Source organism: Hyperolius riggenbachi, chromosome 3, assembly GCF_040937935.1.
Source record: "Hyperolius riggenbachi isolate aHypRig1 chromosome 3, aHypRig1.pri, whole genome shotgun sequence".
NCBI classification, from domain to species: Eukaryota; Metazoa; Chordata; class Amphibia; order Anura; family Hyperoliidae; genus Hyperolius; species Hyperolius riggenbachi.
In genome coordinates this window covers 44785001-44800602 of record NC_090648.1, presented here as the reverse complement: position 1 = coordinate 44800602, position 15602 = coordinate 44785001, and the positions used below count along the sequence as shown (strand labels likewise).

Sequence of the window (15602 nt, the reverse complement as noted above, 5' to 3'; positions counted from 1 at the left end):
CTGACGCTGTTCCAGAGACCAATCAAGTGCAGCTGCTGCCTATTTGGACTTATTCCATTTAAATCTGCATGCAAACGACAACAAATTTTCTAATTATTGAAAGTATGTATCCACCAGCCCTTCGACCACAGCTACATCCAGTAATGATAACATAAGTGCAATAGTGCTCATACTGTACATTATCAAAGATGGTTGGTATGCTGGTAAATCTTTGAAGTTTGGACAGTCCCGTTTGGTAACATGACCAGTTTGTGTTTCAGAAGGTGCAACGAAAGCTCAAAATAACTAAATTTTAAGATTTTTATTAAGAAAATGGTAATAGTCAATGTACACAGTGGGGGGAAAAAAATTAACACACAACCAACACAAAACATACACACATACCTACGCACCCATACATCCGCAAAAACAATCATGCACACATGGCGGGGTCTCTGTCACAAGCCGGTGCCGTCTGCTGTGGGGGGTGGGGAAGGTTGGGGAGTTTTACTCTCTCCGGCAGGTGGAAGAGACACCACTATATATTTCTGCATCCCACCGCTGCCACCAGTTACTGCTCCGCCCATACCGGTGCTCTGACCACTGGAAACAAGCTTGACGATAGGCTGGACTCCTGGGGGGCATGGCGTGGATGGGGAGGGGCCACTAGAAGAGGTCAGCACCTATAAAGAGAAACAGAAAGCTGTCAGAGAGGATGCTGGGATAGGATAAGGTTGCTGAATTGAATACTCAGTGGCCGTATAGACACACAGGTGTGGAAAAAAAAACAATTAAAATTGGCAAGGCAGCCAGATAAAGAAAGGAAAGGCAACGTGAGGGATGACTGAGAAATGAGACAAGAAATGGAAATGAGTCTGTACAACTGGAAAAAAAGTGAACCTGTTCCATTGGTCTAGAAAACATACTTTGGTACTTTTCCATTAGCCGGGCGCAACTGAGCTAAGTAATGTACTGATTCATGTATTTACTGGCCGTCTCGCTGCGGCTAAATGTATCAAAAGTGAGTTAATTGAATTAAATTAAGCCGGCGGCAATGTAACAGATGAATCCGCGCTTCGGCTCTGCCTCCTCTCCTCCCCCTGCCTTTCTCCTATAGAAGACTGGCAGCCGGCGGACACGCGTGTCTCCGAGAGTCGCAAGAAGCCAGCAGAGCGGGGAGGCTGCAGACATTGCTTCTGCCAGCACCCGCTCTGCAAGAATGAACGGCAGGATTCCCTGCCGCGACGAACGACTCTCGGGACACGCATCTCCCTGCCGGCTACCAGTATTGTATAGGAGAGAGGCAGGGGGAGGAGAGAGAGCCGAAGCCGGCGGCTTCATCTGTTACATTGCCGCCGGCTTCATTTAATTAAAATTAACTCACTTTTGATACATTTGGCCGCAGCGAGACGGCCAGTAAATACATGAATCAGGTACATTACTTAGCTCAGTTGCGCCCGGCTAACGGAAAAGTACCCATACTTTTACTACTCAATGACCTGGAACAAACATGCGGGTTAGGATGTTTCTCTTAAAGGAAACCTAAAGTAAAAAAATGCCCATTTACTTACCTGGGGCTTTTTCCAGCCCTTGAAGTCTTCCTGCTCCTGTGCTGTCATCCAGCACTCTGGCGTTCCTCTACTGTCCCCCTCCAAGGCTAGATGTGCGGCCCTGTGCTTCCACTATCGCGCTCCTGAGGCCTGGAGTGCTCTGTGCTTGTGCAGTAAGAAAAAATTACTACTACTGCGTATGTGCAGAATGCTCCTGGTGGTGGGAACACGATAGAGGATGCGCCAGGCCAACGCCATGCATGCCCAACAGCTGGCGGACTTCTCAGTCGTCCAGATTACGGAGGGAGGCAGCGGAGGAACGTCTGATGACCACGAGGAACCGGGAAGACTTCAAGATGCTGGAACAAGTCCCAGGTAAGTGGATGAGCATTTACTTTAGGTTTACTCCTGCATGTTTGCAGGGTCAGCGATGTGACTCTATGCAGCGCCCAGGCAGGTGCAGTGTACTCACTGCCTGTCAGCTGACCGTGTGAAAGAGGCCTTAAGATGATAAAACAGCGCTGTTTGTTGTTGATGGACCCCTTTCCTAGTTAGGGATGACTGTTTCAGCTTGAGATAGTGTAGGTGGCCCTCATGGATGATAGAGGCCAGCTGGAACTGGCCTCTATCAGCTCCAGCTGGAACAACCATCTGTACTAAGGAAGGGCCATTGACACATCAATATACAATACAGTCCTAACATGTATACCAGCATACAGGGAATAGTACAGTAAGTAAGCCATGGCCCTTAAGTGGTTAAATAAGTGTGTACTGTCTGCCGGTGACTAGGAGTGATCAGGTTGTCTGTGTTGCCAATTTCCCATGGTGTAAATTATATAAAATAATCATGTGATCAACCTGATTGGCTGGCCATGATAACCTGATCAGCTTTCACTTCTCCTTCCAGTAGACTAAACCAGAAAGAGGAAGTGACACATGGTCACATGATCGAAGTCTGTCAATAAGCAATTTGCAAGTCAATCGCACACTAGCAGATATATGCACCCAAGGAATGTGATGCCACCCAGGGAATGAAAAACTGTCGGGGGTGGGCAGGCAGCTGTGAGCAGCGCTTGCAAATGCACTAGAGAGGAATACAGAGAAAGCCATCTTCATTCTCTAACAATGCCAGTTGCCTGGCTTCGGTGCTGATGCTCCGCTGCACGCTTGTTGCACGTGTGTGACTCAAACACAACTAAAGCTAAAAAATAAGCAGGACAGCCAGGCAACTGGCATTGTTCATAAGAGAATCAAGATGGCAGCCTCTGTATTCCTCACACTTCATTTGTCCTTTACAGTGAACCAGAGATGAAGCACCCTCATGTATTTTACCATATAGATCAGTGGGAACATTAGAGAAAACACCTATCCTGCTCTCTGTTTCATTCTTCACTGCTCAGCCTGCTCCTTATCAGTCCTGATAAAATCCTGACTGAGCATTCAGCAGCCACTCACCGACGCTCCGGCCCCGCCTCCGGTTCACTTCTGGAATTTCAGACTTTGAAGTCTAAAAACCACTGCGCCTGCATTGCCGTGTCCTCACTTCCCCTGATGTCACCAAGAGCGCACGGCGCTGGCACAGACCATACTGGGACTGCGCAGTACACTCCTGGTGACGTCAGCAGAAGCGAGGACACGCCAACGCAGGCGCAGTGGTTTTCAGACTTTAAAGTCTGAAATTCCAGAAGTGAACCGGAGGCAGAGCAAAGTCTGAAATTCCAGAAGTGAACCGGAGGCAGAGCAAAGTCTGAAATTCCAGAAGTGAACCAGAGGCAGGGCCGGAGCATCGGTGAGTGGCTGCGCGGGCACAGGATGTCTGCAGGGGACCATTAGAAGCCCCGGGTAACTTCAACACAGAAGTGAACGGAGGCGGGGCCGGAGCATTAGTGAGTGGCTGCGTGGGCACAGGATGTCTGCGGGGGACCATTATAAGCCCCGGGTAACTTCAACTCATTTTCCCCTGACCCCCCTACAGTGTCCCTTTAAGCGACAACGACATGAGAACAAAGTCATCTGTAGCGTATATTACTCGGGCAGAAATGTACTTCTTAAGGTGGCAATTAACGATACGATTCTTTGGACGATCCTTCGGGCCCACTAATGGGCTGATAGCTTATATCCCAATTTGATCAGATTAATCTCCCTGGCAGACTATTAAAAACCGCCAGGGGGCAGCAGAGTAGTTTTTTTTAATTTATTTTTTTTAAATCATGTAGAGAGCCCAGGGCTCGCTACATGATAGCCGCTGTGCAGCGGCATCCCCCCGCCCTCTTCGATCGCCTACGGATCAAAGAACGGGATTTCCTGGAGGGCTTCCCCCGTCGCCATAGCGTCATTGGGAGTCCCGATCTACCCCTCAGCGCTGCCTGGCACTGATTGGCCAGGCAGCGCACGAGGTCTGGGGGGGGGGGCCCGGCGAGTGGCGGCAGCTAATCGGCGCGGAGCGGCAGCGATCAGAGTGCACACGCAGCTAGCAAAGTGCTAGCTGCGTGTTGCAAAAAAAAAAAAGTGTGCAAATCGGCCCAGCAGGGCCTGAGAAATCCTCCTGCGCGGCATAGCCCGAGCTCAGCTCGGCTTACCGCCAGGGAGGTTAATGGAATCGATCCGAAAAATGGATTGAGTGAATTGGAGAATCGATTGTCTGAAGGATCGTATGGTTAATGGCCACCTTTATATGCATTTACTTTAAGGCCGCGTTCACATTACAAACGCGGACGGGCACGCACGCGGGAACGCAACGCGTATGAACGCACGCCATCCGCGTTTGTACGCATTGCGTGGCTGATCCCATCACTGAAAAGTGAATGGGACAGCCACGCGTTTTGGCAAAATCTGCGTGCAGCATGCGTTCCCGGACCGCATGCAGTGTGAACATCAGACAGTGCACTCTATGCACTGTCTGATGTCGTGTGTGTCAGCCACCTGCACGCGTTTCCAAAACGCGTCTGGAAACACGTGCAGTATGAACGGGGCCTAATGTTGCCATTTTTGTGATAGCGGCTCTTTGACTATGCTGCCAAATCTTGCTGGATGACTTGTAATATATCACACAGGGGATGCTCTAGTGCAGGGCTGTCCAACTCCAGTCCTGGAGGGCCAGATCCATGCCAGGGTTTAGGGTGGACTGAGAAATGCAGGAATGTGTTCTACCTGATGGACCTTTCCTGATTCACTACCATCAATTAATGTGAGCTGTGCCAAAAATGTGAGGACTTTGGCTCTTGAGGGCTGGAGTCAGACAGCACTGCTGTAGGAAGTCAGGTCCAGAGAGTGAGACAGGATGTAGGATGACAGCAGCAGAGAGAAGAGCCACAAGCAGGTTAGCAGGAGAGATGGTGTTCTATTAAATTCATGGACACACAAGACAGAACAGAGACATGCAGGACACAACAGAGGCACGAGGGGACAGACAGAGACACATCAGAGACACACGGAAGACAACATAACAGAGGCAAGCGGGACACAACAGAGACACACAGGAGACAAGGGAACACGGACACACGAGAGACAACAGAACAGAGACACGGGAGACAACAGAGACACACAGGAGACAAGGGAACACGGACACACGAGAGACAACAGAACAGAGACACGGGAGACAACAGAGACACACAGGAGACAAGAGAACACGGACACATGAGAGACAACCGAACAGAGACACGGGACACAACAGAGACACACAGGAGACAAGGGAACACGGACACACGAGAGACAACCAAACAGAGACACGGGAGACAACAGAGACACACAGGAGACAAGAGAACACGGACACACGAGAGACAACCAAACAGAGACACGGGAGACAACAGAGACACACAGGAGACAAGAGAACACGGACACACGAGAGACAACCAAACAGAGACACGGGAGAGAACAGAGACACACAGGAGACAAGAGAACACGGACACACGAGAGACAACCAAACAGAGACACGGGAGAGAACAGAGACACACAGGAGACAAGAGAACATGGACACACGAGAGACAACCAAACAGAGACACGGGAGACAACAGAGACACACAGGAGACAAGAGAACACGGACACATGAGAGACAACAGAACAGAGACACGAGAGACAACAGAGACACACAGGAGACAAGAGAACACGGACACATGAGAGACAACAGAACAGAGACACGAGAGACAACAGAACGGAGACACAGCACATGATGAGCAGTTACCTGGGTCCCGCTGCTCCCCGCTGAGGACACCACAATGAACTTGGTTGGTGGTGAAGGCTGGGTGGGGGTTGCCGGCCGGGCACTCACCAAGGTCTGCATGGGCAAAGTCAAGGACCCAGGCACCTTAATAATCCCAGGCGGGCGAGGAGATGGCGTGATGGAGCCGGAGGCGGGCTGAGAGAGGGTGAGTGTGGGGCGAGGCTGAGGGAAGGAAGAGAAGAGGGTGATGGAGCAGCGAGTGCAGACGTGGGATTAGAGGAGACACAAAAAAATGTCATTAGGAGCAAGAAACAATCATGGTCGCCCGGGGTCACATGACATCTGGGAAGAGAAACATGAATCGTGCAGAGACTTACCTGTGTGACGGTCAGAGTGGTCCGGTTCACCTGAGGCCCCTGCAGGGCACTCTGAGCCCGAGCCTTCATCACGTGGGAGCAAAGGGTGGCGCCCAGGAAGCCGTAATCCGTACGATACGCATCCGTGACATCCGGGGGAGAGCGCAGCTTCACTATCACCGGAGCCGCGTGTTTCTGGAACAAACCAATAATACTATCACAACACAGTGCTTACACCTCTCTTAATAATGACCCAAGAACAAAAGAAATCCCCACCCGCAACAGAGGATGGTCGCACAGTCAACCAATAAAAATTCTTTATTAAAATATAATTAGTTAAACTAGACAACAATCGTTATCAAAATCAATGAATGAACAATGAAGAAAATTATAATAAGATAATTAAAAGCAGTTTAAAAACTTGTGCTCTCACTAGGGTTTACGCAGTACACCATGGTTTCATTGTGCTCCATATAGAAGTAGAACCAAAAGCATCCGGGCACCAACAACAGCAGTAATGCTTAGTAGACCTTTAACCACCCTGGCGTTCTATTAAGATCGCCAGGGCGGCTGCGGGAGGGTTTTTTTTAAATTAAAAAAAAAACTATTCCATGCAGCCAGCTGAAAGTTGGCTGCATGAAAGCCCACTAGAGGGCGCTCCCGATCCGTAATTCTGATCGCCTCCGGCGGTCAGAATTAAAGCGGCCTTCCTTGTTTCGCTTACCTCGTCGCCATAGCGGCGAGCGGAGCCGCCTCCGATCCAGCCCTTAGCGCTGGCCGGAACTGTTTGTTCCGGCTACGCTGGGCTCGGGCGGCTGGGGGGACCCTCTTTCGCCACGGCTCGCGGCGGATCGCCGCAGAGCGGCGGCGATCAGGTAGCACACGCGGCTGGCAAAGTGCCGGCTGCGTGTGCTGCTTTTTATTTCATTAAAATCGGCCCAGCAGGGCCTGAGCGGCACCCTCTGGCGGTAATGGACGAGCTGAGCTCGTCCATACCGCTAAGGTGGTTAAATCATCCCCATACCAATTGACATACAAGTGTAAATGCCTAACGTCGTTTCACAGGATAAACCTGCTTCCTCAGAGGCAACCAGTAACACAGTGCCACAAAACACAGCATACCTAAATATAATACAATAAATGACATGGGCTTACCACACCTCTTGCAACCGCCCCACCGCCGAGCGTGCGTTTGTTTCGTCGCACTGCCCCGAGCTACTGGCTCTCTGAATAGTTCTGCAGGCACGCCACGCTTCTTCTCCGGTTGCCTAGGAAACTAGACGCTGGCACACCCCCTTTTACCGATACTACTGGTTAATCTGTATGGGCGGAAGTGATGGGACAGTCATGTGACCTCCCAACAACCAATCAGGGGAACGCCTGATCGATCTACACGGAAGTGATTCACAGACAGCCAGTAGCTCGGGGCGGTGCAACAAAACAAACGCACGCTCAGCGGTTGCAAGAGGTGTGGTAAGCCCTGTAATTTATTGTATTATATTTAGGTATGCTGTGTTTTGTGCCACTGTGTTACTGGTTGCCTCTGAGGAAGCAGGTTTATCCTGTGAAACGACGTTAGGCATTTACACTTGTATGTCAATTGGTATGGGGATGATTTAGTTTTCAATATTTTTTATTGGAATTTCAAATTTTTAACAAATATGCCATTGACATATCATGTATAAAAACAGAGATACACTTTATACATAATAACATTCTTTGTTTAAACAAATAATATAAAATAACCTGTACAAAAGATTATATAAATAAAAAAAATAAAAATCTGAATATAAATTACAGAAACATTACTGTAGTATAATGATCAGTACTATAAAATTTTGTTGCTCATAGACCGCGTATAAAAGTGCGAAAAATGCACCTACAGCGCTTATCAAATTTATTCAAATCGTGTATATATATATATATATATATATATATATATATATATATATATATATATATATATATATATATATATACTAGCTGGTCGCCCGGGTATGTAATTGGCTAGTGTTACCTCTGCCCACTTTTTCTAATCCTAAACACACCTCCAAAACTGCTGGAATGAAATGATGTGTCAGTTTGTTAATTTGTACAGAGCCATAATAATCCAACATGCATACAGACTGTTTTGGATTGTTTGATCCTAATCAGTGCATGGCATGGATTAATTTGGCTCTATGCAGTAGGGCTTGTAACACCGAGAGGTACAGACTAACCAGCAAGCTCATGGTGACCCAGAACTCATTGGAGTGTGTAAGGGACTACAATGGTCCTAAAAGCCCCCTTACTAAGATGTTAAGAAAAACAAAAGTTTGCTTTCTTAAAACAGAAAGAATTTGCGATAATTCAGGTTGGAGTGAGCTTGAGATGTCTCCCAGTGCATCACTGCTGAATATATGCAAATTAACCATTGTTACCCTTAGAAGCTAAACACACCTCCAGTGTAACAGTGTAAGAATGGCTGCAGTTTACATTTTCCAGTATTTGTCTCTTTTTGGTTATGGGAATAAAAAGTATCCTATACTTTATTCCAGGTAATGTACTATGTGTGTGCCAAATTTCAGTTTACATTCTAGCAGTGAAATTTGTATTTTTCTCCACCCACTGATGTCCTAATGTTTCCCGGGTATGTAGTTGGCTGCTGTTGGCTGTGGCGACTGTTTCTAACCCTAACACACAATTGTCAATAGTCAATTACCAAGTTTGTGAGATTTGTGGTTTTTGCGATGAATAATTTTCATTGAAATGAAACACATCTGATTCGCTGTTTGTGGCCCCACCCCTTTTCTAAATATTTAACCCCAGTCACCCAATGAACTGTACCAGGTTTGATGCTTGTGCCAATAACAGTGCAAAAATGGCAGCAATTAAATATTTGCCTTGAAAAACAATAGGGTAATTGTGATGGGTTTTTGTAGGCTCCACCCACTTTTCTGAATATTAATCCCAGTCACCCAGTGACCAACTGTGCAAAGTTTTAGAACCCTACAATTAATAGTGTAAGAATGTGAAATTTGTGTTTGTTTCCGCCCACTGATGACTTGGCATTGCCCAGGTATGTATTTGGCTGGTGTTGGCTCCGCCCACTTTTTCTAACCCTAACACAAAATTACTTAATGACCAAGTTTGTGAGCTTTGCGGTCTTTGGCATCAATAATTTGCATTGAAATAAAATAAATCTGATTGGCTGTGGCTCCACCCATTTTCTGAATTTGAACCCCAATCACCCAATGGCCAACTGTACCAGGTACAGGTGATTAACAGTGCAAGAGGCTTGTGCCATTAACAGTGCAAGAATGGCATCAATTAAATATTCCCCTTAAAGATTAATAGGTGGATTTTGATTGGCTTTTGTAGGCTCCACCCACTTTTCTGAATATTAATCTCAGTCACCCAGTGACCAACTGTGCAAAGTTTGAGAACCCTACCATTAACAGTGTAAGAATGGCTGCAGTTTACATTTTCTCCGTGAAATTTGTATTTGTCTCCGCCTACTGATGTCCCGGCATTGCCCGATTATGTATTGGCTGGTGTTGGCTGCGCCCACTTTTCCTAACCCTAACACACAATTACTCAATGACCAAGTTTGTGAGCTTTGCGGTCTTTGGCATCAATAACCTGCATTCAAATGAAACAAATCATATTGGCTGTTTGGGGCTCCACCCCCTAATATAAATTTAAACCCCAGTCACGCAATGATCAACTGTACCAGGTTTGAGGCTTGTGCCATTAACAGTGCAAGAATGGCAGCAATGAAATATTCCCCTGAAAATCAATAGGTAATTTTTGATTGTTTTTTGTAGGCCCCACCCACTTTTCTGAATATTAATCCCAGTCACCCAGTAACCAACTGTGCAAAGTTTGAGAACCCTACCATTAACAGTGTAAGAATGGCTGCTGTTTACATTTTCTCAGTAAAATTTGTATTTGTCTCCGCCCACTTATGACCCGGCGTTGCCCGCTTATGTATTTGGCTGGTGTTGGCTGTGCTCACTTTCCTAACCCTAACACACAATTAATCAATTACTCAATTACCAAGTTTGTGAGCTTTGCGGTGTTTGGCAACAATAATTTGCATTGGAATGAAACAAATCTGATTGGCTATTTGTGATTCCACCCCCTTTCTGAAATTAAACCCCAGTCACCCAATGATCAACTATACCAGGTTTGAGGCTTGTGCCATTAACAGTGCAAGAATGGCAGAAACATTCCGCTTGAAAATCAACCAACTGTGCAAAGTTTGAGAACCCTACCATTAAGGCCTCGTTCACATCAGGGCCGTTTCTGTGCGCTTTCCACAGCGCACTGCCCTGTGCGTTCAGCAAGGTATTGATTTTTCCATGTAACTAAATGTAGCTGGTTCACATCTATGCGCTGCGCTGAGCAGCATTACAGAAACGTAGTGTTGCATGCATTTCTGTGCGTTCAGCTGGAAAGCGCACAGCAATGCAAGTGAATGGGTCCGCTTTTTTAGCGCATAGAAGCGCGTACAAGCGCATAGAAGCGCATGCGTTTTTTACCCCTAATTGGAGAAAAAAATACATTTACATACAAAAACAAAGTTTTATTGACAACTGCTGCTGCTACAGTAAGCAAAACGTGCTTTAAAGAAGCGCAGCGCAACGCACAGAAACGCGGACTAAAGCGCGCACAAGCGCATGCGTTTTTACCATGCGCTTTAACACGTTTTTCAGCGCAGCAGATGTGAACGAGGCCTAACAGTGTAAGAAAAACAAAAGTTTGCTTTCTTAAAGAGAGTCTGAAGCGAGAATAAATCTCGCTTCAGACCTCATAAATAGCAGGGGCATGTGTGCCCCTGCTAAAACGCCGCTATAGCGCGGCTTAACGGGGGTCCCTTCACCCCCAAATCCCCCTCGATACACCGGGGGAGCGCTTCCTGGTTGGGGCAGGGCTAGCCGCCGCAGCCCTGCCCCACGCGCGTCTGTCAGCGCGTATCTCCGCCTCTCCCCCGCCCCTCTCAGTCTTCCTTCACTGAGAGGGGCGGGGGAGAGGCGGCGATGCGCTGCTGATAGACGCGACTGGAGGCAGGGCTGCAGCCGTTAGCCCTGCCTCCAGGAAGAGACAGCCAGCGACTTTTTCACGACACACTTTTGCGGGGGGTGGGTTGGGGGTGAAGGGACCCCCGTTTAGCCGCGGGATAGCGGCGTTTTAGCAGGGGCACACGTGCCCCTGCTATATATGAGAGCTGAAGCGAGATTTATTCTACTCAACATTTATGATCTATTTCAAGCTGTGTCATTTACTAAAGGTATTTCTGTTCAAATATCAACAAATATTGGATCTGGTTTTAAAAATAAGTAAATTTTAATTATTAAAATTTACTTATTTTTAAAACCAGATCCAATATTTGTTGATATTTGAACAGAAATACCTTTAGTAAATGACATAGCTTGAAATAGATCATAAATGTTGAGTTTCAAAAAATTATAATGAAACTATATCAGACAATTTCCGTTTGGTCTTTTTGGTATGGGGATGATTTAAAGGTCTACTAAGCATTACTGCTGCTGTTGGTGCCCGGATGCTTTTGGTTCTACTTCTATATGGATTACAGTTCACCTGTCTGGAGGCAAAACTAGAGTGACCTGCTACCCCCTACCTGTCTACAGTCTGCAGACATCTTGTGCCAATCAACTTCTCTTGCTTGATTGAAATGGTTTGATTGTGCATGGTAAGCGATCATACCATGCACAATCCCATTTTATCGGTGTTAGGGGGCGGGGCAGAGTGGGCGCAGCGCTGGGAAGAGAGTGCAGATGCAGCGGCGGGGAAGAGCGGGCAGTAATAACTCACCTTCAGCAACATGCATGTTTCAGCTGCGCTCTGCAACGGGGGCTTCAGACAAGCGAGGGAAGCCTCAATACGATCCTGAGGCTTCCCTCTTTTCAGGGTAAGTATCGGATTTTGAACACAAGCTTCGGCTCGGGTTCACTCCAACAAGGAGTTTGTTCAACATTGACTTTTTTCATTCTTATAAGAGTAATAGTAATGATAATAATTGTGTAGTACCGTGGTATTTTTTTGAGGCTATCCATACCGTCATATTTCATACCATTGCCACCCTAGCCCTCACTAATCCTCCTGCAAACCAAGTGTCGCTACTGATGAAAAAATTGGGAAATAGATCTACTGTATTTTCCGCCGTATAAGACACAACAGCAGTCTAGGCTGTACACCTGGAAGTGCTTTACAATTTGACTTTAGGCTGATTTTAGATAAACAAATATAAACTGCAATTCATGTTATTACCAGCAGGAGGCTCTGCACATGGTCGGCTCCGATCTTATCAATGTTGGAGATGACGGGACCCTCCAGGACGACGCGTAGTCGCTCCCCTTCCACCGCCAAACGCGGGACGATCAGCGTTTTGATCACCTATTGGGAGAGAAGGCAGATGTCAGTCACAATGTTTGCCGCATTCTGCCAAACTGTCTTACCGTATACATCCTCCGTACTCACATCAGGACCCAGTTCTGCCAAGCCGGCTATGGATCCGTATCGTGTCGTCCAAGGAGTGCGGTCGTCAACCAGACTCTGTGATAGGAAGAAGAGAAGACATGAGCGAGTGGTACAGAAGTCATATGGGGGGGAATGTGCAGAGAAAGGTGAAGTGGAGCTGCTGCTTATTCAGTTTGCAGGCAGTCATGCAATATAAGATCAGGTTAATAATCGATATATCTGCGTAAGTTTGAGACAAGTGAACTACTTTTGACCTCAGCCGGAAGAAATGAACTCGTTGTGCTGTAAATTCTTGGAATGCTTTGATCTCTCTCTACTAAGAGAAAATATAGAAACTGAAAGCAGAAGTACTCTGTTATTGTCTCACACTGCCCCCTAGTGACAAGTGGCCATAAATACACATTACAGCAGTACCTATTAGAAGCAAGAAAATGTAACAAAGAAGAAATAAAAAAGTGCTATAATAAATTGGTCTGGAGCACTTGCAAGCCTCTAAATAAACTGGCCGCTAAAGGGTTAATTTTCCACCTTTAATCATGTGACATTAAATCAGATCTCAGTAGAAATCTTCCCCACCCCAAACATCTGCCACTACAGCTTGCTGAATGTCCCCACATACTGGTCCCATGGCGGTCAACCACAGTTTCCAATCCTATGTCGGACTATGGCCTCGTTTCATAAAAGTGCTGTCGGTAAGGTAAAGTCAAGCGGGGAAACACCGCTGTCGGTATTTCAGCCTTCTGGGTGATCATTCATAAAAATGTTTCTAGTTGTGATAGGCGTGCGGAGATATTCCGCTGTAGGCTAGCGTTAGGCTGTCGGTACGCATGCGGAAACAGGAGAAGCTGGCCGAGTCCCTCCGTGCGGTGTTCTCTCTGCTGCTGCTTGGGAGGTCTGTCCCATTCACTGCAATGTATTCCGCATGCTTCTCGCCACATCAGAGGTAGCGGTAATACCCGTCCACATACCGCTACCTCTAATCTTTATGAATTGACATTTGTTACTTTTGACATTCTGCTCGCGAATGTCGGCTTTTCATGCGGAAAAAGCCTTTATGAATACAAATTTTGCTATGTGGTCGGTAAAGTGAGCTGTTTTCAGCATTTCCGCATGTGGGAATGCTTTATGAATCGAGGCCTAAGTCTAACATCGGCCTCTTCCTCCATATGTCTATAGTCCCACATGTGATAACTTGTCGCAGCTAGGTGGCACTGTTGCCGGATAAGATCTGGTACTGCCTTATTCTCTTCAGATCAAAGTACCGGACTGGGTCAGACACTCTGATTGCCGCCTGTCCCATCCTCCGCCACGTAATATGAATATTATGTGGGCGCATTTGGGCTTGCTGTAGGGGCGCTGCTTCCACATCTGGTCTGGCACAAGGCCCCCCCGCGGATCAAAATCTGATACTTTGATCCTCTCCAGCACCATACAGCATCATGTAATGAAGTCATTACGCTGGCTCGTCACAGCTGGTGCCAGCCCCGCCCCCCGAAGTCAGGTCGCTCTTTGCTCTAGAGCGAGGAGGTAGAGTTACAGACCCTCCAGATCCCCACAGGCACCACTGCAATCACCCACGTCCCCCCCCCCCCCCCCCAAGCACACTGGGGAAAAAAATAAGGGTGGGGCCTATTTATTACATCATCATGCTGCAGTGCTGTACAGTGTGACTCTGGCCCTTATCATTACATCATCAGTACGCTGCAACGCTAACCAGTGTGACGCTGGCCCTCATCATTACATCATCAGTACGCTGCAGTGCTAACCAATGTAACGCTAGCTGTTATTACATCATCGGTATGCTGCAGCGCTAACCAGTGTGACACTGGCCCTTATCATTACATCATCAGTACGCTGCAACGCTAACTAGTGTGACGCTGGCCCTCATCTTTACATCATCAGTACGCTGCAACGCTAACTAGTGTGACGCTGGCCCTCATCTTTACATCATCAGTACGCTGCAGTGCTAACCAATGTAACGCTAGCTGTTATTACATCATCAATATGCTGCAGCGCGAACCAGTGTGACACTGGCCCTCATCTTTACATCATTAGTACGCTGCAGCGCTAACCAATGTGACACTGGCCCTTATTACATCATCAGTACGCTGCAGCGCTAACCAATGTGACACTGGCCCTTATTACATCATCAGTACGCTGCAGCGCTAACCAATGTGACACTGGCCCTTATTACATCATCAGTACGCTGCAGCGCTAACCAATGTGACACTGGCCCTTATTACATCTTCAGTACGCTGCAGCGCTAACCAATGTGGCGTTGGCCCTTATTACATCATCAGTACGCTGCAGCGCAAACCAATGTGACACTGGCCCTTATCATTACATCATCAGTACCATCAGTACGCTACAGCGCAAACCAATGTGACACTGGCCCTTATCATTACATCATCAGTACGCTGCAGCGCTAACCAATGTGACACTGGCCCTTATTACATCTTCAGTACGCTGCAGCGCTAACCAATGTGGCGTTGGCCCTTATTACATCATCAGTACGCTGCAGCGCAAACCAATGTGACACTGGCCCTTATCATTACATCATCAGTACCATCAGTATGCTACAGCGCAAACCAATGTGACACTGGCCCTCATCATTATATCATCAATATGCTGCAGCGCTAACCAATGTGACACTGGCCCTTATCATTACATCATCAGTACGCTGCAGCGCTAACCAATGTGACACTGGCCCTCATCATTATATCATCAATATGCTGCAGCGTTAACCAATGTAAAGTTTGCCTTAATCATGACATCATCACGCTGCAGCACACAGCAGTAGTAGGAAGATCAGGCATTTCTCTCCAGGAAACGCCTGATATTGCCGCGTATCGCACAGAGATTTACATCGCACACACTGCGAATAAGTCTTACAAAAGTAATAAGTCTTATAAAATAAAAATCAAAGAACTCCACACTCAGCAGGGGACACACATTTGCATGGAGTGCTGTAAATATATTCCAATACAGCAAAGGAAATATTTCTGGCTGTTTACGTCTGAATATGCAAATAAGTTTCCATGGCAAAGCCGACAGAGCACAGTAATGACTTGCTGT

General features: G+C 47.1%; 1 protein-coding gene across 1 annotated transcript in view; it reads right to left on the bottom strand.

The window, feature by feature from the left end:
- Positions 1-286: 286 nt before the first annotated feature.
- Positions 287-15602, bottom strand: part of TAF6 (TATA-box binding protein associated factor 6) — a 41811-nt gene continuing 26495 nt past the window's right edge. Inside the window, exons 11-15 of the mRNA XM_068274066.1 lie at positions 12528-12602; positions 12318-12443; positions 6066-6239; positions 5710-5910; positions 287-662 (exon numbers count right to left, since the gene is read on the bottom strand). Coding sequence (XP_068130167.1) covers positions 438-662; positions 5710-5910; positions 6066-6239; positions 12318-12443; positions 12528-12602 — 801 coding nt within the window. The 3' untranslated portion in view covers positions 287-437. The remainder of the gene's footprint in view (positions 663-5709; positions 5911-6065; positions 6240-12317; positions 12444-12527; positions 12603-15602) is intronic.